At 43.5% G+C, this 27,706-nt stretch overlaps 4 protein-coding genes across 22 annotated transcripts in view; 2 read left to right on the top strand and 2 right to left on the bottom strand.

Annotated features, from left to right (window-relative positions):
- Nucleotides 1-20,289, top strand: part of inpp4b (inositol polyphosphate-4-phosphatase type II B) — a 79,602-nt gene extending 59,313 nt beyond the window's left edge. For 12 of the 17 annotated variants that reach the window (XM_088374098.1, XM_088374096.1, XM_088374099.1 and 9 more), the window contains 14 exons: nt 750-880; nt 2,714-2,818; nt 3,921-4,029; nt 6,448-6,631; nt 9,098-9,343; nt 9,626-9,774; nt 10,623-10,803; nt 11,792-11,915; nt 11,980-12,106; nt 12,176-12,316; nt 12,392-12,489; nt 12,581-12,693; nt 13,177-13,331; nt 14,125-14,314. In XM_088374098.1, coding sequence (XP_088230224.1) covers nt 750-880; nt 2,714-2,818; nt 3,921-4,029; nt 6,448-6,631; nt 9,098-9,343; nt 9,626-9,774; nt 10,623-10,803; nt 11,792-11,915; nt 11,980-12,106; nt 12,176-12,316; nt 12,392-12,489; nt 12,581-12,693; nt 13,177-13,331; nt 14,125-14,299 — 2,038 coding nt within the window. In that variant the 3' untranslated portion in view covers nt 14,300-14,314. Of the gene's footprint in view, nt 1-749; nt 881-2,713; nt 2,819-3,920; nt 4,030-6,447; nt 6,632-9,097; nt 9,344-9,625; nt 9,775-10,622; nt 10,804-11,791; nt 11,916-11,979; nt 12,107-12,175; nt 12,317-12,391; nt 12,490-12,580; nt 12,694-13,176; nt 13,332-14,124; nt 14,315-15,331; nt 15,586-15,997; nt 17,322-17,583; nt 17,633-19,822 lie in introns of those variants that run through there. The other 5 variants (XR_015858081.1, XM_088374103.1, XM_088374102.1 and 2 more) reach the window with 5 other exon arrangements.
- LOC148399719 (uncharacterized) lies at nt 15,636-19,259 on the bottom strand. The gene is made up of 6 exons (XM_088374124.1): nt 18,978-19,259; nt 17,531-17,613; nt 17,220-17,307; nt 17,075-17,119; nt 16,869-17,003; nt 15,636-16,572 (listed from the first exon to the last, which is right to left on the bottom strand). Exons 1-6 carry the CDS (start codon nt 19,023-19,025, stop codon nt 16,468-16,470), a joined length of 504 nt encoding a protein of 167 aa, XP_088230250.1. The 5' UTR covers nt 19,026-19,259; the 3' UTR covers nt 15,636-16,467.
- On the bottom strand, nt 19,685-22,619 carry noazfp (nucleolar atypical zinc finger). 2 transcript variants are annotated; one of them, XM_088374121.1, is made up of 10 exons: nt 22,293-22,619; nt 21,801-21,944; nt 21,702-21,721; nt 21,566-21,636; nt 21,411-21,487; nt 20,937-21,063; nt 20,746-20,850; nt 20,580-20,626; nt 20,144-20,261; nt 19,685-20,063 (listed from the first exon to the last, which is right to left on the bottom strand). In XM_088374121.1, the coding sequence occupies exons 2-10, from the start codon at nt 21,918-21,920 to the stop codon at nt 19,819-19,821; spliced, it is 930 nt and encodes a 309-aa protein (XP_088230247.1). In that variant the 5' UTR covers nt 21,921-21,944; nt 22,293-22,619; the 3' UTR covers nt 19,685-19,818. The 2 variants fall into 2 exon arrangements, with proteins under 2 accessions (XP_088230247.1, XP_088230248.1); XM_088374122.1 differs by lacking the exon at nt 22,293-22,619 and adding an exon at nt 22,057-22,286.
- Nucleotides 20,769-27,705, top strand: LOC148399716 (RING finger protein 150-like). 2 transcript variants are annotated; one of them, XM_088374116.1, is made up of 9 exons: nt 20,769-20,895; nt 22,870-23,443; nt 24,547-24,671; nt 24,762-24,797; nt 25,465-25,536; nt 25,605-25,687; nt 25,755-25,851; nt 26,105-26,318; nt 26,397-27,705. In XM_088374116.1, exons 1-9 carry the CDS (start codon nt 20,890-20,892, stop codon nt 26,558-26,560), a joined length of 1,371 nt encoding a protein of 456 aa, XP_088230242.1. In that variant the 5' UTR covers nt 20,769-20,889; the 3' UTR covers nt 26,561-27,705. The 2 variants fall into 2 exon arrangements, with proteins under 2 accessions (XP_088230242.1, XP_088230241.1); XM_088374115.1 differs by having other exon boundaries at nt 20,770-20,895; nt 24,547-24,797.
- Nucleotide 27,706: the final 1 nt, after the last annotated feature.

Here is a 27,706-nt window from a genome sequence, read left to right as displayed (position 1 = left end):
TTGGTTTATTTTGGGTTGGTTTAGTTTTGCTTGGTTTTGGTTGGTTTAGTTTTGCTTGGTTTCATTGGTTTGGTTTAGGTTGTTCTTGAGTTTTTAGTCTGGTTTAGTTGACTTTTATTTGATCATTTCCTTTTGTTGGTTTTGTGTTTAGTTGGTTTAGTTTTTGGTTTGTTTTGCTTAGTTTGGTTCTGTTTCGTCTAGTTTCTTTAGTTGGGTTTATTTTTTGTTGGGTTTAGTTTTGGTTGAAATCTTTTAAAATTTAGTTTGGGTTAGTTTACTTTCTTTACTTGGCTTAATATCTTTGGTTGTCTAGTTTTTGTCGTTAATTTAATTTATTTAACTGGTTGAATATGTTTAGATTTGACTGGTGTGTTTAACGTCTTGGGTTGGTTTGATTTTTGTTTTGGGCGGCTCATTGGCCTTATTTTTTTTTTTGTTGGTTTCATTTTGTTTTGGATTTTTTGGCTGGGTTTAGTTTCGCTCGCTAGAGCTTCTTTGGTTTATCGCTGGCTGATTATGTTTTCATGCATGACCTTAATACTGTATGTGATCACATTAGGGATGCCTCCACTTGCTAGGAAGCTCCAGTAATTACAATTTGTCAAACATAACCACGATTATATCACGTTTGTATTAGACCCATTTTTACTTAAAAAAAAAAAAAAATCTGGAACGCCACTTTTTAGTGCGTCCCACTGTGTTTTCTTTTTTCCGATTCAAGAAGTATGTCAATGCGTGTTTATTTGCAGGGTGCAGGATCTGAAGGAGCTGGGGGAACTTTCACCACACTGGGACAACTTACGGAAGGAGGTGATCACGCGATACAGCGGCATCATCAGCTCCTACCAGGAGACACTGGCTGAAATGGAAAAGATGAGCGGTGAGGACGACCATGTTGTTGTTGTTTCCTTTATACACTCATTTGAAAGGCATGGCCCGTCCTTGGCACCGGGAAGGTCCCCTTCCTCCGAAGCCTTTATACGAGATTTTCTCCAGTACATGTAAATGAACTCTTATCGTGGTTTGTCCTTGGGAAATGTGTGCGCTCGCATTGAAATGCAGCAGCGCTCCGCCGGCACGCTTGTGCAGCTTACATGCTCACCGAGGACCCCCGCCGAGCGTAGCAATTAACTAGTAGGGAAAATTTTCCTTTCCATCTCTGGAACTAATCACTGGTGGTAGCAGAGGTGTAGCGACTTTGATGCTGAAAACCTTACAAGATTCTTGGTTTACTTAGGGTGAATGTCTTTGCTTGCTCGAGTTTATTTGAATGGTTTAGTTCCTCTGAACTTTGTTTTGGGATAGTTTTGAGTTTTTTTTTTTTTTAGGCCGACTCAGCCGAAATGTTTTTCGTTGTCAAATTTTTCTTTTATGTAGAAAGCAAGGAGAAAAATTCTACCTTTTGACTTTCTAACACGCCTTTGATGATTACACATGACAAATTATGGAATATGTTTAATGCCATGTTAGAGACACCGACAGTTAGAGGTGGCTAAATCATTTTTTGTTTCTAATATTGTCAGAGCGTGGTTAAATTTTGTAATTAAACCTGATGGGTTATATTTTGCTAATTAATTGAGCAAATATCCATCTATAAGTCTATCAGGAATTGAATAAAATAAAAATAATAATAATATAATAACTTCCTTATAGAATATTTTATAATATATAATAATAATATATAATATTTTGACTCCACTGTCGTTCCCCTTTTTGACTTAATAGATGGAGCAGATTATTTTTTTTTCTTTTCATCCCATGAGCAATGAAGACTGTTATTGTGTGCCCAAGGCGGCCATGAAGGCACCCCCGGGCAAAGGTGTTGCGGCGGCGTTCTTCTTCTTCTTCTACACTTCCCCACAGAGGTCGCATGTGTAGCCCACATTTGCCCGAGGTGGGCGGCGGCGCTTCCACGTTGTGATCTCGTCCGCCGTGAAGCGAACGCGACGTTGCTAGACAACCGGCGTGGGCGAGCCACTGCTCGTTAATTATTGATAACTAATGTGATTACATGCAAAGTGGAGTCAACATGAGAACGACAGCGCAGGCAATAAGATGATTAGTGCAATGATACAAAAAAAACATTGCTGAAATGACACCTTGTTTGGATTTTCAATTCGATTTTTTTTTTAATGAACCTTTTTTTTTTTCTAAAGAAGCATCAAGCAGCGAATAAATTTGGTAATGCTCTCTTGAAGTAAAGTACAACTGCATAAACGTGTTAGATATGCTAAAATGATTCACCCCCGTATTCTACAAAGTCTGATGTGTTCACACATGCAGCACAGCGGGAGCGTGCAGAAAACGAAGAAGTAAAAGAAAGGAGATAAAAAACACTCCACTACCTGTCAACCGTCACAAGAACCCCCCACCCACCCACCTCATGTTCAGCGGGAGGCCCAATCACAGCAAAAAAAAAAAAAAGTCATAAAAGGAGTACGTGTAGGCCAGATGTTAGACTGCATTGGCATCGGGCCCTGCTGTCGGCACACCTGGACCGGCAGATGGACCTCGATGTGGCTAATTCGTCCGAGCTCCATGAGTCAGCAACTTCATCGGCTCGACCATTAATATCCAACTTTTATTAAAGCGCCTAATGAGAATGTGCCGACGCGGGGAAAAGCTAACATTTTCCGCTACGAATGTCTAATTAGTCACACATATTTCTGTTAGAATGTTTGATTAGCAATGCTAATGCTACTGTGGTTTTCAGGTCCGTCCTTCAAGCAGAGTTGCTGCAAAGCGCAGAAATCCCTGGAGTTCCTCCCAATCAACCTGCACACTCAGAGGATGAGGGTGACGTGCCCCAGAAAGACAGGTCCATGTTTATTTATCACTCGCTAGCTTGACTTTACAAGCGTCACCTCAAATCGCTCCAGCGCTTTTAATTGAGAGCGTAACCTCAGAATCAAATCAGCAAGGCTGTGTTGGAAAGCAAGGCGCCTTTAATATGACATGTGCCCACGCCTTACCTTGTGGAGTTTTAAGTTTTGTGGCAAGGGAATGTTGTTGTGTTTCGCCCACGTGCTATAATAAGCTAAAAAATTTTGTTGAGTCCCCGTGGTTCAAATTTAGTATCGCGGCATTCGGATCAACTTCAACTTGAAAATGGCTGCTTCGAATCAAAATACCAGACTTGTCATGCCTCGGCACTAAAAATATTCATGACTCGAAGTGGATTTTTTTCTTTTTGACAGAAAATTGTTACAAAATCTCAACATATCAAAGTTTTCTATATTTACCATTAACATTCTTTACCGTTCAAAAAAATGCCTTTAAGACAACTGAAGTGTCCTTTCGTGTCAGATTTTTTTTTTTTTTTTGACATCGTAGGACATAAACGAGCACAGACGGTGTCATTTTGTCCTGAGTGCACTTTGCTGTACTTTCTTTGCTGCGGCAGAACCAATTAACAGCGAGTCGGACTTCAGAAAAGCCCACGGGGGGGAGAAGAAGGACGTGAAAAAAAAAAAAGTGTGGCGGCAAATAAGTGCCGCACGGCCCTGACCAGCAGAGATGATTAATGGAATTGGGTTGGAGCAATGTCACAGAGCATCCCACAAAACCATACGTGTCAAACTACTATTGTGTTGTTCTGAGCCCAGGGAGAAGGGTCAGGGTCTTCCTGTCAGACTGGACAGAACCATATCAGTTGCGGCAGTATTCCCTATAACACTGGAGGGGAGGGGCGGGAATTGTGAGAAGGCGCCAGTAAGGCATTTACTAAATTAGCCAGTACATGAATCCATGTTTCATAATTAGATTGTTAAATAACAAGACAATTAAACCATGAGGCTCAAAATTACGTGATAACCTAAATAACTTGCAACAGCGAGATACAAGGTATATCAATTAATAACATCATTAATTTTTTTGCCCCGAAGAAGAGCGCACTAACTCGCCGTCATTCTCGTTCGCAGACGCGACGTACGATATCGTGACGGCAGGCGCCCCGGCCGCACACTACCAAGGCTTCAAGGGCGGCGGTCTGCATCGTCTTCTCAGCAGATACGAAGCCGAGAAGAAAAGGTGAGGCGCGGATTATTCCGATCTTTTGGAGTTTTGAATTTGTCAATAAATTTTAAAATGGGAGGGAACGCGAAAATGTGGTAAAACAATGTAACATGTTTCAAAAAACTGATATGGAATTGGCGAGGAAGGTTCGCCAGCCGTTTGTTTTCAATGTTTCTCATTTTTTCAAAACCTCTCCAAGACGAAAAACTAATCTGTCTAAGTTGTGCCCCGCTGTGGTCACCAATGTAATTTCCTGAAAGCTGAAAGATGAGCACTCCTGACTGCTTTGGAAAGAGAACTGAGCCATGTGTCGCCGTCGCTCCCTGTGTGGTCACTTGAGTGATGCCACAAAAAATGAAGGGTGATTTTTATTTTTTTTTTATCGTTGTGACTAAGCTCCCGTAAAACGCAAAACCATTACAGTCCATGCCGGATCCGATTAGTGGTGGATTTTTTTTTTTAATCGCTACAAAAATGAAGACTTCTTCACGCTATAACGCACACGTGACGGTCATCCCTATCTGCTAGCGTAGCGTTATGCTGATAAACTGAACATATTGTAAAGAATCCAGTCAAGTGAAAAGAAGAGATTAGACGCCAAACACAATCTTCCTGGCAGACAAAAGCTTTTTGTTTCATATTTAACTTAGCTAATGACTCGCTGGAGTTGGGAAAAAAAAAATTGCAATTTTCCGCCTGGCTAGCTGCCGAGAGCGCGGCACTTCACCTTATCCACATTTTGACTCGGCCCATTTGACAATCCTCTTTACAAGTTGGTCCTAATGTTGTTTCCCCCTCACTCTCACTCTAATGGACTCTTGCCCGCTTTCCATCCACCTTGCGGAAAACATTTGGAGATATTACTTGAAAGAAAATCATCAAAACAAACCACGTTGTATTTCTATTTTTAACTCTTCGTAATTAGCACCCAGCTAATAATTGCGCTTTCCACTGTTTCGGCTCAAAACTGAAACCTAAATTCCGAATCACCCAAGAATTGATAAATAACTTTGCCGCTCATCCCTACCTGCAAAGCCACACACACACACTCCAGACTGGCTTTCATCTACACGTTGGCAATCTCTTCTCTGTGATATTAATCCATCACAGTTGGAGACGGACAGAGTGAAGAAGGCGAAACACGGAGGTGTTAGCGGGAGGCCAATAAAAGAGCAATTTGTCTTTGTTCCCGCACCCTCCAAAGGAGGTCGTGGAGTATCTCCAATGTGTGTGTGTGTGTGTGGCGTTCAGCATCTATTAAAAAGCTTACATCAGCCCAAGTTGCCAATGACCGGCGCGTCTGATATAGTTTGTCTTCCAGGATGAGCCCCAAAAGAGTCGAATCGATATTTTCGTTTAGTATTCTTCGGGAGGGCGAGGACGCACATGCACTCGGCATTTATCTTCCTTGAATACCCGCGCTCCCGCTTTAATTGCGCTTATAAAAGTCTGCGTCGAACGGAATCGAATCTCACATGAACAACTCTCATTTGGACTTTTGGAATTTTGAAGTAGTGGACGAAAGGCGGAAGATGCCGGACCGAACCAAGTCGTCGTCGTGGTTACGGACGCACTCGTGGGGACCAGATGTCACGTAAAGTCTCGCGGGTGTCCGACTTAACGCGACGTGGCGGAATGCTGTCGAACAAAACGAGTTCCCGGGACATTGGCGCCGGTCCATTTTATATTCTGTGACTGGTCTAATTTGGCTTGCAAGCCAAAGAGCTGCCAGTGCGTCCGCTTTAAAATTCTCAAGAAGGTCCTGCTCTCACTCGACCAAGGTTTTTTTTTTTTTTGGGTGAGGATACTTCTTTTCAAGCAATAAACTCAAGAGGCTCTTAAGAAAAACATATTTTTCTTGCATCTAAAAATAACAAGTTCACTTTCTGGAACGTAGATCCCAAAATGCTCACCCCACCCTTCCTTTATTTTTTCTTGTAATTTAGAGCAAGGTGTCTTCACAGAAAAAAAAAAAACAAAATCCCACTTTGAAGTCGTGCCTCCAACCCACCTGTACAAAAAGCAAAATAACAAGTTCTTCGGGGAACAGAAAGACGAGTGGTGCTAATCCAAAGATCTTGCCTTCACCTGAAGTGTTGATTTAAAATTCCAGGTGTAAAAAAGCACGTCGTGTACTATACCCTTAGTGTTCAACCAGATATCTCGAGATTTTTGAAAGTGTCAGAAGTCATTAGTGGACCTCGCAATGGAATGCTAATGAGGCTCTCAACCGTGTCCTAGGTACGAGGTGACCAGTTGGGGCAATCGGATTTCATGTAATGACATTTTTTGGTGTGCACACCTCGGCCACTAGGGGGTAGTCTCCTGCTTAAAATGTACAGGCAATTTTTCGATAATTAAAAATTTAATGTTCTCTCACGTCAGTGACTCTTTACGACTTTATGACTCATGATTTTTTTTTTTTTTTTGCAGCTTCAGTACGGCCTACCAGTGTATCTACTACTCCCCCGAGCACACGGCCAAAGCTCAGGAGGTTCTGAGCAGCGTCAGCCTCCTGCAGCCGCTCATCGGCACCTTAGCCGATCAACTACTCCACGCCGCTCGCGAGCATTCCTCTCCCGGCCTGAGGGAGGCGCTCAAGAACCTCGCAGACAAGGTGAGGAAACCCTGAAACACCGGGCGTGGCATTATGACTCCTCGCTAGATTGATTCTGCTCGTTACAACTCGTTTCTGGAAGAAGGTGACTCGATGGCGAGCTTGCGCTTGATTGGAGCGTCGCGCCCGCCGCTGACATCTTTTTTTTTTTTTTGTATCGGCGTAATTAATGAATGACATCTGCTGCTGTCAGACTGCAATCTGTTGTGCCAGAGATTGTTTTTAGCCGGCGTGGATCGGAGCCCAATCAGCCGGCGTTAATTGCCACGCTCGCTTCGCTCTCATCCCTGATTAGTCACGCACGTACCTGCCAAGGAAAGGGGATGCCCCTGGTCAGCCGACGAGTGAGTGAGTGAGTGAGTGAGTGAGTGAGTGAGTGAGTGAGTGAGTGAGTGAGTGAGTGAGTGAGTGAGTGAGTGAGTGAGTGAGTGAGTGAGTGAGTGACAGGCACGAGATACTCAGTGTGTGATGTACTTAAGTTTTGCACTTTAACGAATTAATTTCGACAAATTAAACAAATTTGATTTTGCTTTAAACAGAACTAAAAAATTATAAACAGGACAGAACCAAAAATGTAAGAATTTTCCAAAAAATACTTTTTTTAAATTAAAACGTTTTTCTAATTAAAAAGTCCTTTATTGATCTGAAAATAATTTTTTTCCTTCTTAAACATACAACTTTTATTTGTTGCTGTCCAAGTTTTTGCGGAGTCATTTCCCCCCCCCCCCCCCCCCTCAATCGTGCATATTGTGTTTTTGTGCTCATCCCATAATATCCCAATAATATCAACGTGCTTGCTTTGGAGCTAACAAATCCATTTACACTCGTGCCAGCCTGTTTACTTTTGATTTTATCATTCACGGTTTTTATTGTGTTGGTTGTATTTGGACTCCCTGCTGACTTTGCCATTACTCTCTTTTAGTTGGCAACGTAGTTTATGTTCAGTAAGAGGTGTTGAGTGGGGGAATCCTCTTGTGGATGTCATTAGAATGATTGGTGGTGTTCCACGGCCAACAATATGCGTTGGGCTTACCTGGTGGCGGATTTCAAGCCTCCTCCTCTGTACAAACGTGCTATTTTTATGTCTGTTTTTCTTCTGTTATGTTCCTATTTCTCAGTTCAGATCCACAGAGGCCCGTTTTCTGTTTTTTTTTTTTTTTCCTCGCTCCATAATCACGCACGTGCAGGTGGAGTGGGTAGCAAAATGTCTCCGGGGCGGCGTCTCGTGGCTTCATGTGTAAAAGAGAAAGAAAAAGAACCACAAAGTTGCCATTTAAGCGCTTCCTCACTCACAAAGCGGCGTCTCGCTTAGAGGACGCATCCTGCGGCGCTGCCAAATGCCACAAAAAAAAAAAAAGGAAAAAAAAACATTAACACCGCAGGAGAGCAGTTATGTTATCACTCCAATGCACCAGCAAAAAAAAAAAAAAATTTACAGCAGCTTCTTGACGAGACCACCAAAGTCCCAATTGTTGCTTTTGGAAATTCATAAAATTGAGCTTTTACGATGTTTACGCAAGTTGCTCTCCATTTTACGCCAAGTGCCACCTCGTGAAAACACTTTGCTCTGTAAATACCAACATTCAAATACTGTTGACCAAAGAAATAAAAGAGGAAGAAAAAAAAAGCATTTAATGCATAACAAAAATATACCGGTAATTGCTTTCAATTATTTTTTTCCAAATTTTTAGAGAGTGACTTGTAATGAAATTGCAGCTCGGTGATGAAGATCTCCCCGGTTTGCTCGGTTGTAATCGCGGCGCCGGCAATGCGACTCGGGAGACCTTTTATCACTTTCACTCTGGCGGGAAACGGGGACTTGTGACACCGGCGGGTTCTTTATCAAAGGAACAACGCTCCTCGGAGATGTCGCAAGTCCAAGTAATTGAATCGTTTGTTTGTTGATGCTCAACTGGCCCCAATGTCTTCTTTTAAGCCACCTTCAGTCCCAAAGGCTTCTTAAGCTCTAAATTTCCACTGTTAAATCTCGCTCAACTCACAATAGAAGCGCTTCGGGAAATATTGGACCGTTTTTCTAAAAAAAAATGGCTTCGAGCTTTCTAATGTGACTGCCAGTTGAAGTCACGTAAACATAGGAGAATTACATGTTAGCTTAGCTAATGCTAACACATTTGGAAGCGCATTTAAGAATTAATATACTGTAGCAGAATGGTTAAAAATTGCTCATTATTGGGACGGGCATTTTTCAATGTCATTATTCCCTTAATTTTTTAATTTTTTTTTAATTTGGCCTAATAATAATTGCAAATTTTGAAATGCAGTAGCTAATACCGGCCGATACAATCAGTCGGGCCCCACTAAAATTAAAACTCTTTTGTTTTAAAGGATGAAAAGTTTTCAATAAACCAGAAGAGTCAAATTGTGTCGATTTTTTTTTTTTTTTTTTTTTTTTTGTGGTTTGACCTGAGTGACTGATTGTCTTGTCCCCACCTGGCCTTGTCTCAGACGGAGCAATTCGTCCACACGCTCAAGGATGAATTGGTCAAGTGCGCCCTGTTGGCACTGCACGCCGCCCAGCCGGGCTACGTGTCCAAGAACCAGAAGAACGGCGAGCGAGACCCGAGTCCCGTCCGGACGGCGTCGCCGTCAACCCCTGCCGCCGCCGACGAGGCCACGTCGTGCAACAGCGTGGGCCCGAGGCGAGGCGAAGACTCCATCCCGCACCACAAAGAGTTCGACGAGGAGGAATGGGCAAGTCTTTTGTTGTGTTTAATTAATAATCACAATGTGACTTTTGTGCCATATATTGCGTGTACACTGCCTTTCACGGTACGTATAATGCCTTGGACATTCTTTTCGTTTTTTCTACGAAGTTGTCATCACCGTCACCTTTCCTTTTCACGGCCGATGTTTTTTTCTAAAAGAGCGTTTCCAGGAAACCTTGGCCGTATGATCTGTTTTCTCTCGTGTGACCTTTCTGCTTTCTTGCTTGATGAAGTGAGCGTGCACGGTGTGACTGTTGGATTCTTTCAGGACAGAGTTTGGGCCAGCGTGGCCAAGCGTCTCAACTGTGTCATCGCCATGGTGGACCAGCTGGCCGACCAGGACGACCGCAACAAGCAGGAGCGTGGCGGTGGCGAGCAGCAACAACTCGCTGATGTCATCACCTCACACAACCCTGGTAAGGAATTTTGAAAATAATAATTATGTGGCTAAAAATCCACCTCTGTATTTATTTATTTTTTGCAAATACAGCCCCAAAAGCTGGTTTAGTCATTTCCAGAGATCCTTCAATGCTCTCACTGCGCTCGCTTGTGTTTTGGCTTAAGAAAACATCATTGATACATTACTGCCCCCTGTTGACCTCTAAGAGAGTTACATGAATACGCTTTTGTCTTCAAACCGAAACCTTTGATAAGATCAGTTCTAAAAAAAAAACATACCAACAATAGAAAGCATGTGATCCATAATATAATTATTATAAAAATAGGTGAGTAACACCAAATTTGGGAAAACAGTTTGCAAAACAGGTTTTTATGAAAAAAATTATTAAGGGGGAATGGGAAAAAAAATTTGTGTAACCTTGCAAATTTTTAGAATCTTTTAGATTTTTTTAAAATGTAATTTGGTTAGTGTTTTTAAGCATTTTTATTTGTCTTTGTTTTCCTTAATGAAAAAGTAATTTCAGTTTTAATTTATATTATAGTTTTCATTAACTATAATTACCTTGATTTTGAGTCATTTGTGGAGCGGTCTAAGTCAATTTAGTCTACTGATGTCATTTCATTCTGTCTTTTCAGAGACGTGTCCTTTTCACAAAGACAATTTTATGATGCGTTTAATGATCCGCCGTTAACTGTGAATCATCTATTATGCATTGTGACGCAGTATGAAATGTCGCCCTTGAGACGCCAAATGTCTTGAAAACAGGAAGTGATGTCTCGCTCGCTATCTGTGTCACTGGGTCAACGCGTAAGACGGGAAGTCACGCCAACGTCATTCATGTTCTTCCTTGTTTTTCCAATGCTGGCAAAGCAGGTGACTGGCGGGAGCAACTGTGCCCCCTGGTGACAAGATTGAAGGAGTGCGTGACACAGGTGGTGGACAAGGCCAGGAGAGCCGTCACCTTTGTGCTATTGCAGGAAGCCGCCTGCAGCATCCCGCAAGGATTCTTACTGCAGCAGAGGAGAGACGTCGTCTTCAGTCAGGCTGTGAGTCAACGATTATGATAGTACTTATACGAACCCCAAAAAAAAAATCAATTAATTTGACTTAAGAAAAATGCACGCGTTAATTAAATACAAATACAACTGTACAAAACATGAATACAATAAATTATGGCCTATTTTAAGTTAATCGAAACAAAATCAAGTTCATTTAAATGGGAATGAAGCAGAAATGAAAACCCTGTCAATGTATTCATGAATGAAATCAAATCCATTTGATGAAACATGAATAAAAAGGTTGGTTAAAATTAACTCGAATAAACTAACTTGGATTGCATAAAATTCAATTATACTTTGAATTAAATATCCATTATCTGAAATGCTTATCCTCACCATATAATGATAAAGTAAATAATATAACATGGAGCCATACTTTGAAATCATTCTGCCTGGGCCAATGAGACATGCATGTGCTCCTTTGCTCCTGCAGGGGGCGTCATTTTCCTCTCTCCTTTTACTGCACTGTACTCTCCTTGTATTTTATGGAACTCAATCGCTAACTTGATAAGTTATGGCTTGATTGTTATATAACCTCCGTATCTAGGTGTTCCAGACACGTAGTGGTGCTAATGACCCAATATGCTTCCTTGCCTCTTAGTAGGTTAATAAAAACTGTAAAAGTGTGTTGTCAGCAAACACACATTGTAAAGCACTTTACTGGCATGTATGTTCTCAGCACACGGTTTCCGTGTTAGCAGTAAGGACGAGTTTTGCTAGCATGCAACTCGGGTGTGCTAAGTCCATTTTCAATTTAAACAACATAAGACGTTGAATCAGAACTTGTGATTATTTGACACAAGAATCACCGTGAGCATGTTTGTGTGTCTGTGTCATCCGTCCGCTTTGTGTGTTGGATTCATAAAAGCAACGTTCGGATTCTTTAAATGTGAATGGACGCAACATGCGGATTAATGAAAAATGTTTTCTTGTCAGCATGCCACTAAAAAGGCACGTGTGTGTTTGTGCACACCAGCTGGCAGTGTTGGCGTGCGGTTTCGTCATGCGCGTCTACGCCGGAATGCAGGACAAAGGCTTTTTGAAGCAGCTCCACCTGGTCGGCCTGGTGGCCCAGTTTGAAAGCCTGCTCAGCACCTACAGTAAGTTCACATGAACTAGCAGCCTTGTCGCTGAGTCATCGCATTAACGTGGCAACGTCCCAAGGTGAAGAAATCGGCATGCTGGAGGATATGGAGGTGGGCGTGGCTGACCTCCAGAGGGTCGTGTTCAAGGTAACCCAGGCCAGGACGGACCACCTCAGTGACCTTCAGCCCGTGGTGCGAGGCAGACGGTGAGACTTCCGTGGACTTTTCCACGTGAGTCTTGATGTTCTGATGCGAAGCTTTGTGGCTGTGCTCAGGGACCACTTCACCGTGGAGGTCCCACTGCCAGGCCCTGCCTTCCAGAACATGCCTGAGGAAATTAAGGAGGGCCAACCCCTGCGTGTGTTTCCGGTGCTTTTTAACGTGGGCATCAACGAGCAGCAAACCATCGCCGAGAGGTCAGCGTAAACCCCCCCGTCCCTCGAGCTACCACCTCGATTTGAAAACCATCTAATCATCTATTGCCTTTGCAGGTTTGGAGACATTTCCCTTCAGGAGAGGATCAACCAGAAGAACTTTGAAACGCTGGAGTGTTATTACAAAACGCTGAGTGAAAAGGTGCCACGTGAATGTAAGTTGGCTCAGTGCTTATCACCAAGGGTGCGGTCAGACGGACCACGGGAGAGAGTTTTCACTCTCACTTGCTTTGCTCTTTAAAACAGGTCTACCAGGTTTCCAAAGTCAGACCGACATCAAGGAACTACTTGAAAGTCTGGGCCAGAATGTAGTCGCTAAGCGGAGGAAGAATGTGGAGATTCTGTGGAGCGCCGCGGCGGTGAGCTCCGACCGTAAATTTCCTCTTCGCTAAATAAAACAACGCCCGCATCTGGAATTTGATGCAAAAAAAAAAAAAAAAAGTCACATTTGAGTGCGGGGGATAATCAGCACACAATCTGCCGAAATGAGTTGAGACAAAAGTAGTGATTTGACGCCATCTTGTGACAGTGTGGTGCCAAGAAACTTAAGTTGGAGTGAGTTGGGGCCGATTCGTTTAGACATACGTAGTGCTTTGTCACCCTTTTGTAACACCTGTTTGCCAAGGAACAATGCTGAAATCTGTTGAGGAGCTTCATTTAGACAAAAGTAGTGCTTTGCTGCCTTCCTGTGCCAAGGAATTACGTTGAAATGAGGGGCTTCAGTTAGGCAAACGGTAAATGATGCCGGCCCGGTCCATTTGGAAAAGTCCGATATCAAACCCTCGCTCTTCAAACTCTTCCCGGCCTTGACGTACTTAACTGTTTTATTTGCCGCTATCCAGATTTGCCGGCGTCTGAACGGCATCAGGTTCACCAGCTGCAAAAGTGCCAAAGACCGAACGTCCATGTCCGTCACGCTGGAGCAGTGCGCCCTGCTGCGTGACGAACACCAGCTCAGCAAGGACTTCTTCGTCCGCGCTCTTGACTGCATGCGGAGGTAAGGCCTTCAGAGGCACCGTCATCAAGCCGTAAGCCCCGCCCCTCCTCGCTGCATTCCACCACCGCCCGCACACACACACACGAGTGTTTCCATGGATACACATCCCAACTACAACAATGTAACAACTTCAGGCGGTGTTTGTAAACTTTTGACGAGAGGGTTCAAAACGAAGGCGTTTGCGTCGGCTTGGTTGCGTCGAGGAATGCTCGGAATGCGCTTGAACGCAACACCCGGCCCGCCTGTTTGTTGTTTTTCAAATCAAACTTAACCCAAATTAAAAAAAAAGTAGATCAGCGATAAAGACCTGCTGGACTGGTTGGCACTGCTTGGCATCCGCACACCTCAAGTCGGACTTTCTTCTGGAAATAATTGACAGCTCGGCAGGTGCTTTGGGTGCGGAACAACGAGACCAAAAACGGTGCGGATATGTGACGTTAAGGATGTCAAATTTACAAAAGCCAAATCCTCCATGGTTCATTTTAGGAGGGTTTTTACCCGCTAGCCGAAATAAAGGGACAGTTGACATTTTTAAAAATGGCGCTAAACGATGACTCGATCGCCAAGATGGATGAAATTTGATTGTCGACGAATCGATTTATTTTGATCGTTCGACAAGGATGTATCGAACTAGCATCCCGCATGCCGCCTCCCTCCATTCATTCCATTTCCTCCATCGTCTTCCTCTCTTGTCTTCATCGTCTTAAAGTTTCCCACTAACCTGGCTTTCTCTCTCTCTCTCTCTGCTCGCAATTGGGGTGGGGGGGTGCGTGGACGTTCTTCCTTTTCTCAGTCGGCTGTCTCACGGAGAATTGGGGCACTGGGAGGACCCCGAGGCGGGCGCGGCGGCCGAGAGCAAACCGACGTCGCGTCACTTTTACCCCATCGCCCTGCTGCTCGTCAGCTCCCACCTACTGGTCGTCTGGCTCATTTTAAGTCTGGTTTTTCTGCTGGCAAAGTATCAATAAAGCTGCTGACAACTACCTTGCTCGCTCTCTTCGCTGGCCGCCCTCGCCATTCTTCGGTTTTGTCCCACCACTGAAAATATCGTGGGAATATTTTCAGACGATTTCGCTTGTGAGAATTCCTGAAGTGCGTAAGCACATTTTTCCGCGTATGACTTGTGCGTCAGATCGTGTCAGTTGTGTACGTTATGTTCCAATTATGTGAGAGTGTGTGTGTGTGAGAAAGTTTCAATTGTGTGAGTAGTTCAACTAACAAACTGAATGAATGAAAAGAGGCCGTGGTTAGCATGCAGCTAACTCAAAAGCAACTTTTTAGCTAACCTACGTTATGTTAGCTTCAATAGCGGTCATGCTAGTATCAGCATTGGTTAGTTCGATAACACTGCAAATGAAATTAGTCAAGGTGCTAAAATGCAAAATAACTTGATTGCACTTCTTGCCATCTTCCCATCGGGCGGAATTTTCCGGATTGGCAACCTCCCACGCAAGAAAGTCTGACTAACCAACTAAATAAATGAAAACAAATTGTTAGCTTAAGCCTTGGGAAACTTAAAAGCAACTTTTTAGCTTTTTCTTCCTGTCAGGCAGAATTTTCTCGGATTGGCAACCTCCCGTGCAGGAAAGTCCTGCTTAAGACTTTGGAACGGAACCACGTGGTTCCACAATTACTGCTTTTAATGGGTTGTAATCACACTTGTGGTTTGCAAAACATGCAGCTGAGGAAATTCCAAACATCTGCGACGCCAAGTCGGTGTCCCCTCTGGCCTTAGCGATGCCTTCCAAGACGACTCGTTTTATTATCTGACATCAAGGCGGCACCCTCAAGATTGCTCACGTACACGACTTGAGGCTCGCTCCCATTTTGTGGACAAAGACTTCTTATTTAGTTTCCTTTTTTTAAACGTAACATTTTTGGCTGGAGTTCCAGAAGCCCACCCACCAAAACTGTAGCACGACATAAAAAGCACCTTTTGAGTCATATTTGAAAATCCCGAGGTGACCGTCATCATCGTTGTTGTTGCGTTTGGCTGTCAGAGAAGGCTGCCGCATGGAGAACGTGGAGAAGAACATCGGCTGCAGGAAGTACGCCTTCAACATGTTGCAACTGATGGTCTTCCCAAAGTCTTACAGACCGCCCGAGGGCTCATACGGAAAAGTGGACACTTGATCGCATCGTCCCACGAGCAGCTTCACGTGTCATTTCGTAAAACTGTCCAACAAATATTTATTTTTTCTACAATATGATGTCATTTGTTGCATTTAACAAATAAAATCTTAAAATTTTCCCACTCTGTCTTCATGAATTTGTATTATTGCGCAACAAAAAAATCCAACAAAAAAAAATTACCATGTTTTTAATAGGCAAAATAGAACCTTACAATATTGTAACACATATATTAATAATAATTCAAAGGAATGTTAAGAATTCAACAGTCTGCAGAATGATTTCTTGCCTTAATTCACCTTTGCCACTAGTGGGCGCTACAATGTATATTCAAGTATGTACATTTATACAGAGAAGATGATAACTGCTCAGTAATCTGGATTGATATTTTTTCACAGAGTATTGTGTGGCTACATTTTTTGTGTGTTAGCATTAAGCTTCTCAGAATGGCCCATTGAAATTTCAGGATGAACTGCTGAACTTGAATGCTCTCATCCCATTGTGCAATGTTTTGATGCTTTTTTTTTTTTTTGCAGAACTTGCTGTCCATTCAGCATATTTGGACTTGGTACATTCATTTGTTTTAGCGATTAGTATATTTTGGGCTAACAACATTCATTTCAGTTCAGTAGCATATTTTGGGGTTAGCTATACAGTCATGGCTGTTTAGCAGTTAGCTTATGGTCACTTTCAAATATCACCTGCCTGGCTTGGTGATACCTCAAGTCCATCCACATTAGAGTACTTCACATATTTTGTTCATATTGAGCTACGAGGTGTTACGGAGAAAATCAAAACACACTCAGAAGTTATTCACATGTATATAGTTTGCTGCAAAAGTAGTTGGACATTGATGTTTTTTTCTAGGCAACATTACAAAATAAGATTAATTTTTGTTATTGAAATACTATTCATTAAAATAAGGACTTGTTTGAGGCTCCCGCGATGAGGAACGTTTTGTCCAAAACGTGTGGACCTCACTGTACATATAAAGACATATTTACATCTAGTGTTGGGCATTAGTTGCCAATACTTGCAGGAGGGTTTTAAATCGATCCAGAAAAGTTGTGATGTTCCCGAGTGAGTGCGCCTCGCAGGGTGGACAGTTGACCTGCAACTCAAAACAAGAGTCTTGGTTACAATCCGTCTGTTTATATTTTTAATTAATCGGTTCATGGAATTTTATTCAGGCAAATTTCGGAATTGAGATCTACCTGAAAAAAAATCGAGCCAAAATAATAACCTTACATGCATATTTGAAATTAACTCTATGCATGAAGCGTCAATAAAGATAGCTAATAAAATAAATATTTTTTGGTTTATCACGGGCAAGTTGTGGCATAATGTGGTGCTACACTGAAGGTGCGTAAATCTAAATTTCGAATTTAAAAAAAAATAAAAACTCACAGCGTTGCTTTCAGTTTGCAGCGTTTCGCTGAAATAAGAGATGCAGTCGGTGTACGTGTTGTCAACTTCCTCTTCGTCTATGACCATTAAGAGCTCCTTTAAATAACACTCGAGGGACGGATGATGACACTTGGCCTGTGGGAGAGGTTTGTACATCAACAGGGGAGCCATAGACTAATTATAGCATTTTGGGAGAATTGGCTTACTCGAATTTCATTCATGGACGGAGCGTACAACATCGCGCTGGACTCCTGAATGGGCAAAAAACATTTTGATTTCACTTAATGGAATAAAAATGAAAAATGTCCCTGGTTGTGGCGAAGCGTAACAATTTGTATACCTTTTGCTCACCTCAATGGAGGGCGTCAGGCCGCTCAGGCACCGTTGCACGCGTCTCGAGTCACCCGAGGACAACGCACATGAAGTCGAAATGAGGAGGCTGCGGACGGAACGGTGAAGACCATCGTTAAGTTCCATTTTGTTTAATGCTATCAAAATTAATATTCTGGTGCTTTCGATGAGAATGTATTTGATGTTTTATTTGATTGCATGCAAATAGTGTCAAATGATTATAATTATTAAATAATTGGCCTAATTTTCTTCCAGCACTTGATGTTTGTTTGCATGGGAAGCAAAGCGATCCTACACTGCTGTCGTCGTACCTCAGCACAAACACACAAAGCCACACCTGAGTTGTGTGTCTGTCTCTGCACAGGTGAGGGCAGAGCGACAGCCGGGTGCCTGCCTGGAAACAACACGGACGGGTTAGTGCACATCCTCACAAGTCCACGCTTCGCTGACACCGATATACGAAAAATAAATCTAGAAATAAATACAGCATAATTGCGTGATTAACACGGATGATTGGCACAGATGAATATCTTGACTCTGTTCCCCGCAAACAAAACTGATGATAGCTTTTTGTTGTTTTTGTCATGACAGATTGATTACCTTTTCATCGGCACAATCAAAGTGATTTATTTAACCATGGTTATGGTTGCGAGTGGCAGCCATGATCTTTTGTTAACTACTATTTGGTTGCATCAGAGGGAACAAATATTTTAAAAAATAAATGATAGTCGTGCAATCCAAGCAAAATAATATGTATTCCCAATTGAAATCGATGGAAAGGCAAATAGGTCAAGCCTCCTCCCTTCAAAAATCTCATTTGTTTTCTAATATAGAAAAATATGTAACTTTTTATATATTTTCATACAATAATGTCCCAATTATATAGAATATAAAAAATAGTTTATGAATCATAATTCAATGCTCCAATCAAATTCATTGTGGTGCTTCTTCTGGTCTTGGCCACCAGGAGGCAGTGCATTGCTGGACAGTCATTAAGACAAAGTTAGACTTCCTCTTCTGACTGCAAGTGACTCTAAAATACTGAAATGATTGTCATTTTTTTCAGAAAATGAAGAATACATGCCTGTGAATATTTTTATTTTATAGGTCTACCTGTCAGTGCATTATTTGTGTTCAATTAGCTATTCCTAAATTGGTATCCATCATTAGCATGTCAATGGCGTTGACCAGTATTAAGCTAAACAGGTTTATATAATACAAAGCTACATTAGTGTAATTGTTTTGTTCGATGTTTAGCGTGACAGTAAACATCGACTGGGAGTGGCAGTAAATACCTTGATCAGCTTTTTAAAATTATTTTTAAAGCGTTTCTCGTGGGTGATTAAGAATTATTGCAGGTGTCAAAGTCCAAAATGCAGATGTGTTTATTATCAAATCCCTTGGAATTCAAGGAGACATGTTTAGGGCATGCGCAATTTCTTTAGGGTGATGCTGAGGGAGTCAAATGACTTAGATTGACATTGTAAGGTTACGCGTCCGTAATATGTTCAATAAGTGGAGGGAAAAGTGTTCTTAAAATACACCAAGCCACTCGAAAGTGAAAGTTATCGCGGACTTTTCCTGTTGTGGTTATTAGGAAGCTGGACTGGAAAGACTTACGAGCGCACGCGTGCTTCACCGCCCACACGCGCAAGTTATTACACCCGATACATTTTCGTTCAAAGTTCAAACGACGCGCACGCATAAACGTAGCGTTAAAAATGAATTGAGTGAGAACAACCCCAAAAGTCATCTTACCGTTCCGCAACTTATCAGGTGCAAAGGGACGAGCTGGCGCGCCGTCATGAAGCCGCCCTGTGCGCCGTGCTCGTGCGTCCACAGTCAATGGAGCATGTCGCTCCGGTGGACTGCTGCAGGACGGACAGGGAAGGTGGAGAACGTCGTGCTGGTGGTCTCCGTCAGGGGGTAAAAAAACTAAAGGAAGGACGCCGGGCAGAGAAAACAAAAGGTTGCACATTACACGCACGCTAGTGGTGAGTGAAACGCCTCTGCGTTCGTCACGAGGGAGAGAGAGAGGGAGGGGGAGATAGAGAGGAATATTCAAGCGCTTCTGATTAACCAGTTGATGTGACTACAGAAATGGCAGGAAGGCTACTCGAAGATCTGAAAATTAATCAGGCTATAAAATCACAGGAAGCTTATTAGAACTTTATTTTGGAGGCACTTTAAATGATGGCAGATGTCCCCTGACTCCCATTGACCAGAAATTTAAACGCACGTTCCCCCCCCCCCCCCCCCCCCCTCAATATTTTTTAACATTTAAGGTGTAGAGGTTATAGGTCATTGCGTCACATTAACAGTGGATTTTTTTTCAAGCGTCACAAAATCTTAACATTTGAGGGGTGTGTAGACTTTTAATATTAGCTTTGTTTTTTGTTGGCTGTTGCCCTTAATATTTTTCATGTGTGGCTTTGCATAAATAATTGGTTTGCAGAAACACACAATTAGTTTATTTCTGCTAATTCATTTTATTCAGGCACCATCGTAACATTTGACAGTGAGGACAAAAAGTTGTTAAAATGTTTGAGGGTGTAACAAAACCACCATCTGATTTTCATTTAAATCTTCTTGTCCCGTTTCAGACTTTGGCAGCTGCATCTAATTTAAGAGCAGCCATTTCTTCTTCACCCTCGTCTTCCTCCTCGTCATCGTCGTCATCTTCCTCTTCATCGTCATCTTCCTCCTCCTCCTCGTCGTCGTCATAGTTGCGTCCTCCGCCTCCTGACGCGATGTTCTTCCAGTAACTGTCGTAGCCCGACGCTCCGTAGTCGTCGTCATCGTCGTCGTCAGCGCCGCCCTGGCGTCCGAATTTCAACGTGCGAGCTGCGGCGGCAGGTGAACACGAACACATGATGTTCCTCCACAAGCCTAGAAGTCAATTGGGGCGTTTTTGGGGGACTCACTTGACATGCTGAGGTCTTTGGTCTCTTGGGTCTCGTGGCCGCACTTGGGACACGGCGGCGCCTTCCCCTTCTCCTGCTTGAACACTTTGCTCTTAGCATGGTCGTCACAGTAGCAGGCCTGTCGGGACAACAACATCTTCTAAAGCCAACTCAGGTGCCGCAGCGAAAAAAAAAAAAAAACTTTGGGGGACTTTTATTCATGTTAAAGTTGTTGGATGCACTGATTAGTGTGAGTGGGTAAACTTCCAATACGTGACACAAGCCCGCCTCCTCGAAACAAGCGAATGTGAGATGGATGAAATGTTTATATATAAAACACTGCAAAAATAATCGCTGAAAAAAAATTCAGACAGTAGACCCCCTTCGAAATTTTTAAAATAGTCACAAAAATGCACAGTATGGCTTTCTGCACAGATAAGCAGAGCTGCGCCCCCACCTTACAACGCAGGCATGAGTGCTGGCCCAGTCTGTTGCAGGAAACGCCTATATTAGGAGACAGAAAAACAAAGTCAGGTTACATGTCAGCCTATACCTGCACACCAACCTTACTAATATGATTAAGTGTCTTTTAAATATTAAGCAGAACCAGCACGGTGACTCACACTTATATGTTTCGGCTTGAAGGACTTGGCAGCTGGCCTGGTGCTCGAATTGATCATCTTCACAAAGAAAGTTTTGGCAGAAGGAGCAGCGAAAAATTCGCCCGCCTGTGGAAGGAATGAAGACTGTGAGGACGACGCGACTTCATGGAGGTCAGATTGTCATGTGGGGGGATTGGGGGCGGGGTCATCACCATGGTCCCACACGCCGCGTTCGCACTCGATACAGTCCGCCTCCGTCAGAGGACACAGGCAAGCGTGAGTGCTCAGGCATTTCCTGCTGTGGCAAACCCAAGCTTCACAGAAGTCACACACTGCCCCCTAGTGGACAAAGTTACTCACATCACAAGAACAAAATCGTTGCAAGTTCAGCTATTCTCGGAAGTTGCTTTGTTACTTTGTAGTGCATGAGTGACACATGCCACGTTCTGTTAAAGTGTTTTTAGAAAATATTGGATTAAAAGGATAACATTTTCGACACAATTGCAGGATGCACCGGCATTGTCAAGTATCGGTATTTGGTATCTAAGTACTTAAATGTATGTACATGTATTTGTTCCGGAAAAGTTTAATCAGTCCATCCTGACATTAGTGGCTTTTTTTTTTTTTTTCATGAATTGTACCATCTCAGGGGACATTCCGTCTTGAGAAATTTGTTTCCAACTTACCACCATTCCCATCCCGGTGCTGTAGATCCCTGGGTGTTTGACGACACAGTCTGAAGTCTTCATACATTTGGTTTTGCCTTGTAACAAAAAGAACACCCCCCTTAGAACACAACACAATAGCAAAAGTGTGAAATACTTGTCCCTACTTCACTCACCGCAGTGTGCACATGTAGGAAGTTTCTGAACAGCATTGCAGAAGTAACAGAATGCTCGGTTCTTCTGTTTTCTAGGGAGAGAAAACACACTCAGCACTTTGACTATCTGGGCTGCGTTGCTGATTGAAATACTCACCTCTGGCATTTATCACAATCCTAAATACAGTAGCAGGGAGAAAGAAGGCATTAGTTGTGGCACTAGAGATGGAGAGAATAAGCCACGGTGGCATGTCACCATGTTGACGTTGCACGGGTGTTTAGCCAAGTCCACCAGGTCCCGGTTGGCTCGGCTCTGTTTCTCTCGTTCCTTTCGATTTTCCGCCTTTTTCCTGGCACCAGTCTTCTTTTTAGGCATTTTGGCACCCGGTTGACAGCAATCCTTGACGGGAACGCAACGACAATATTCAACTCAATACAATCATCTAAACAAATGTGAGGGATCTAATTGACTCGTCTAGTGCCAATACTCATTAACTATTTCAAATTGTTACCAATGCTCGTCGGGAAAATGCCGTTTAAAAGTTTGAATTGGGCGAGCCGTATGATGTGGTCGCGACTAGCTAATAACGTTACGAGAAATTACATGCGCGAGTAAAATTAATTTCCAACTAAAACGTTCACATTTTGAGCCACAAACGCGTTGCTAGTTGGTTGTTTTAATGGTTATGTTAGTTCTACGCGGGCGTCATCGTAAACAAAAACAACAAAAAGCTTATTTTTACTTTACCAAAAAGCGAGTCTACTGGTCCGTTCGAAAATGTAACCGTTCAGGAAACAAGACCCCAGCGGTAATTGGTTCCGCGGGCGACACAAAAGCCAAATGGGCTTTTTTTTTCCGTTTATCATCCGAACCGCTTATTCTCACAAATGTCCTCATATTACAAAACAATTTCATTGTGCAATATCAACAGCTTATAATACAGTTTCTATCTGTTTAGCCATTTTAAAACTGAGATTTCAAATTGTACTCTAAAGGCTTCCACATATGCTAAGCAAAAGAATCACTGCCTGAAGACACTTCAGATATTACGTTTTTATTTTGTCATAAATAATTTCTACACATTTTCCATTACACTCCTTTTTTTTCTTCTTCTCGTACGCAACACCTTTTTTTTCTTCTTCTCGTACGTAACAGTCAAAGCTTTTATTTTTAGTCAGGCGCACCCACGTGCCCTTGTGCTTCAAAGCTACATTGGCCTCGTTATGTCACGTGGTCAACTAAACACCAACCAATCAGGTAGCGGCTAAATCTCCGACTGTCAACTTCCCCCTCCCACCTTCCTCCCTCCACCCGCCCCTCACAGGTGGCAGTGATGTGGAGAAGACTTCTCACAAGTGGATCAGCACCAGACGAATGGTCGACCGCTAAAACCGTGCTTGGTGTTTTTTTTATAAACTGTCTATTTCCGGGTTGCACCATGGCGCCGTCCATCACTCGCTTATGCCGCAGTGTAGCTCTCTCGACGTGGCTCGTCTCCTCCCTGTGCTCCGTACACCTGTTGTGCTTGGACTTCACCGTAGCCGAGAAGGAGGAGTGGTACACGGCCTTCGTCAACATCACCTACCTGGATCCGCTCACCGCTAAGCCACGGAGCGACAAGAGCGAGTGCGGCCGCTATGGCGAACACTCCCCCAAAAGGGAAGCCCGGGGGCTGGTGCTGGCGCCGTCGCTGCCGCAGGACCGTCAGATGTGCGAGGCGGCCGCCCGCTTCCCCCCGGCGTCGCGCTCCGCCGCCGCTTGGGTGGCCCTGGTGGCCGCGGGCAACTGCACATATCGCGAGAAGATCCGGAACGCGGCCAGCCACAATGCCTCGGCGGTGGTCGTGTACAATGTGGGCTCCAGTGGTACCAATGACACGATCACCATGCCCCACTCTGGTAAGACGAACACACACAAAGCTGCTTTCATCCAATGCAAATATTATACAATACACTTCACCCTCAAACCACCGTAAACAAACACAGAGCAGCTCAGACTCTGGTGAATTTTTCTGAGAATCCTAAAGGCATACAAAAACTTCTTTTTTACCCATGTTAATGACTATTCCACCCTAAACCTGACCCTTTTTTGCTTAGCTTCAGATTTTAACGGTTTTACAGAAACCAGAAACTTCCAAATTTCCCAAATGTGTCACTCTCTCTCTTGGTAATTTGTCAAAAAACTCAGATTTATCATGGATTTCCATCATTTTTGCCGTTTGAGTCTTGGAATGGTTTGCATTTTGTTATCCATGGCTATAAATTCTGAAGCATGGCAACGCAGCAACAGCCCAACAAAGTACACCTGCACCCAAGCACGTAATAGTTGCAAGCTTTTTCTTTTTTCTCGCTTCCTTGAATCAAAGAGGTGGGAGGCAGGGTCGAGAAAAGTCTGCGGGGTGATGTCACTGCTGGCAGGCAGAAGAGGAAGGCGATGTAGAGGCCGGCAACCGGTGTTTCGGACCCGACGCGAGGCTGCCAAATAAAGAGCGGAACACTTTCTGTGAGCCAAGCCAACACAGCTGGCCTGGCTTCTCTGGGTTTAACCCTTCCATGTCTCAAATGGATATTAAGATCAGTGTTTTACTGAGCAAGGCACGTCATTTTGAAATTTTTCTCTGACTTGCAAGTGCAGACTTGATACATTGTATGGTAGCGCCAGGGAACTCCATTCAACTCACCTCACAAAGGGCAGCAACTTGGCAAAAAAAAAAGTGAACACGTCATTTAAAAAGGCTTCAGGGTGTTTAATGCCACTCCCAGTTGAAGTTTACTGGGAAAAAAAAAAAGTTGTATGATTTTGAAAACATCAAACCTTTGCCTTATGGTCTGCTTAGCTTAATGCTAACAATGTGAAACACCATTGACATGCATGTGCGTCTCAGTCCATAAAATATTTTTCCCCAACGTGGCAAAGGAGCACATTTTAAACCGTAAAGCTGCATGTACATCCCATCTGACCGGCGGCCTTTTTTTTTTTTATTATTTCCTCATGCGTGCAGGTACAGGCGACATAGTGGCCATCATGATCCCGGAGAACAAAGGTCGGGAGATTATGGCGCTGCTGGAGCAGAACGTCGCCGTCACCTTGCACATCACTGTAGGGACGCGCAACCTGCAGAAGTATGTGAGCAGAACGTCCGTAGTCTTTGTCTCCATCTCCTTCATCATTCTCATGATAATCTCCCTCGCCTGGCTTGTCTTCTACTATATCCAGAGATTCCGCTATGCTAATGCCCGCGACCGCAACCAGGTATGGCTTGAGCTTTATTTATTTTATTTATTTGTTATGTAACTGCAATATCTGTGAGGGCGCTATACAATCTGGTCGCCGGCCATCAGGGAGAGGTCGGAATTAGCCCAACAGCTGGCCCCAGAAAAGCAGTGAACCATCAACGAGAGCAAATAGCCCGTTGTTACATCATCGCCGCGTCTCTTATTGTAACATCTGCAGGGGTGGCAGCCATTGTTTGCTTTTTTAAAAAAAAAAAAAAAAAGGATAAACAAGTAATGACTGTAGCGTGTCCAACCACCTTTTCAGGTTTTTTTTCCTCTCTATTCATAAGTTTTCATTTCAAACTTGAAGAAATTAGTTTTGCATTCTCATTTTCTAAAATAATCATTTTATACCCAGGGCATCAATACTGACCGAAGCTACTGAAATATAAAAACATGAGTAATGTGACAGGCCCTTCCAAAAGTATTAAAACAGTGAGGCGAATTCCTTTATTGTTGATTGAAGCAGAACTTGGACTGTGCCATAAAAATCCACCAGCCTGGTTTATTGTGAAATGGGAGCTGTTGCGAAACGTCCACCCCGAGATCAAGTCACTGATGTCTATGAACCGCTTTTAGTTTCACGTTATGTTTATTAACGCCCCGGTGTCGCACTTAAGAGTGTGTTCTGTCACGGCCCGCAGAGACGCTTGGGGGACGCTGCCAAAAAAGCCATCAGCAAGCTTCCAGTACGGACCATTAAGAAAGGAGACAAGGTATGCAGCCGTCGCGTGACATTATTTGAACTCCCATTACACCGACGGCATTTTTTTTTTTTTCCCAGGAGACCGAGCGCGACTTTGATAGCTGCGCCGTGTGCATCGAGCCCTACAAGCCTAACGACGTTGTCAGGGTGCTACCTTGCAGGTACATTTTTTTGCTAATGTGCCGACACGCCGTTGCAATACTTGTTGAATCCAATTTGTTTTTCCAGGCATGTGTTCCATAAGCACTGCGTGGACCCGTGGCTGCATGACCACCAGACGTGTCCCATGTGTAAAATGAATATACTCAAGGCCTTGGGAATTTTGGTGAGTTCTTCTCTGCTTCCAATTTGGTGCTCTCATTTGTCTCCAAATCAGTTTTGGCCAAGCTAGTTTTAATTCACGATTTCGACTGACAGTATCGATTTGTGGCCCACAAATAATTAAACTGGCCAAAAAAAAAAAAAAAAACCCTAATCATGATGATGATTATGATGAATTGTTCAGCACCAGATGCCACGCAGATGCTAATTGTTAGCTAATTGAATAACGTGATTAAAATGACATGCGGTCTGTCCAGCTCAACGTGGACTGCCAGGACGAGTCGCCACCGGACTACGAGATGACGCTGGGGGGTCCGTCTGCCAACCCGGCCATCAGCGGGGCCAGCGAAATCACCGTCAACGAGAGCTCCGTGTCACTGGAACTGGTCGAGAGGTCAACGGAGCCGACCCGGCTCGGTCCCAACATGGGGTTGGCGCCGCAGGCGGAGGAGAACTACATCATTTCCGGCAGTGAGTCTTGTTTGAAGCGTTTGGTCGGGTAGTTTAGCTTTAACATTTTAAAATTCAAATGTGTTTCTCTTTCGTCAGGTGAGCACCAGCTGCCACTCAGCAGCGACTCCGACTCGTCGCTCAACGCGGTAAGCGGGGCGCAAGTAGACAATGTTGGCTCCAGAGCTGACCCGGGATTATTTCAAGGTGACGAGAGGATTGTAGAAAACGAGGATGAGCAGAAGGGGAGCCCAAGCGCATGAGGGCCAACGGAAATGTCACGCTCTCGCCATCTACTGGACATATTTGTCACTGCATCCACGGACACTGCCCTTGTTGAGATCCCCCCCACATTTAAACCAATGAAAAGTTCCAAATCCACACTTAATCGGGTAGTTTTTGCATCTCGTGTTGGCAGTTAAGACTTTAAAAAAACGGTTGCCTTTCTTCCCAAGCCACTGAAAAGGACACAAACGAATGAAACGTTCAATGGAATCTAGAAATAAGTTATGTCCGAGATTACTGCCATTTTTTCCCCCCCAATTTTCAACAGCCCGTCATCTCACCGACACATCCTCTTGTATGGACAATTGTTGTTTTTGCACAAGTGATGTCAACCTCGAGGGTCAGGAGGTGAAACACTGAGCACACTGCAGACGCACCTCACAAACCCGCCATGTCTGTCCCGGGTGTCTCCCCGTTTTGGTCTTAAGGGAAACAAGTGGACCAATCACGGGACGCCACGCGTAATACTTGTTTACTGTTGCCTAGTAGAAAATGCTGCATCATTACGGACGTCGTATCAGTCCAAATTTATGTATAGATATTTAAAAATGTCCTTTCAGCGGGGTCGGATGTGTTTGGATAAATCAGAGTACCAGGTTTTTTATTTTAGGAACAACAAAGAGCTCCTTAGCTTTGATTGGCCACTTTAAACTCCCATTGGACAGCCTGGTACTTCTGAAGTTTTGTGAGAAAATCCAAGATTTGTAAATGACACATCAAACACCAGCTTCTCTTAACTTAAATGTGTAGCCACACTTAACACTGACTGTTTTCTTCTCCCTGTAACCCAGTTGGTTCTCTGCGTAAAAAGACGCCCGTCCTCGTGACCTGTCTGTCGTAAAGCTGTTGCACTTTATCGCTCCGGTGAGTGAAACAATTGTAAAGTGTGGGACTGAGAATGTTGAGGACGTAGCATTGATACAGCACATGCTTTGCTTGTGATATTTGATGCCTATAGAGGGACCAATGCTGTATATTGCACACCGTCCAGCAAAGATTACGCCATCACTATTTTGTAACGTTAAATATTGTTGTGTGTATATATATATATTATTAGACAAATGTTAACCTTGATGCACGTGTAAGCATTGTGCTGGAATAAATTCCAGATTTTTTAAAAAAAT

This window comes from Syngnathus floridae, chromosome 4 (assembly GCF_059516105.1).
Source record: "Syngnathus floridae isolate MCC-2025c chromosome 4, RoL_Sflo_1.0, whole genome shotgun sequence".
Taxonomy (NCBI): Eukaryota; Metazoa; Chordata; class Actinopteri; order Syngnathiformes; family Syngnathidae; genus Syngnathus; species Syngnathus floridae.
This window is presented reverse-complemented; position numbering and strand designations above follow the sequence as displayed.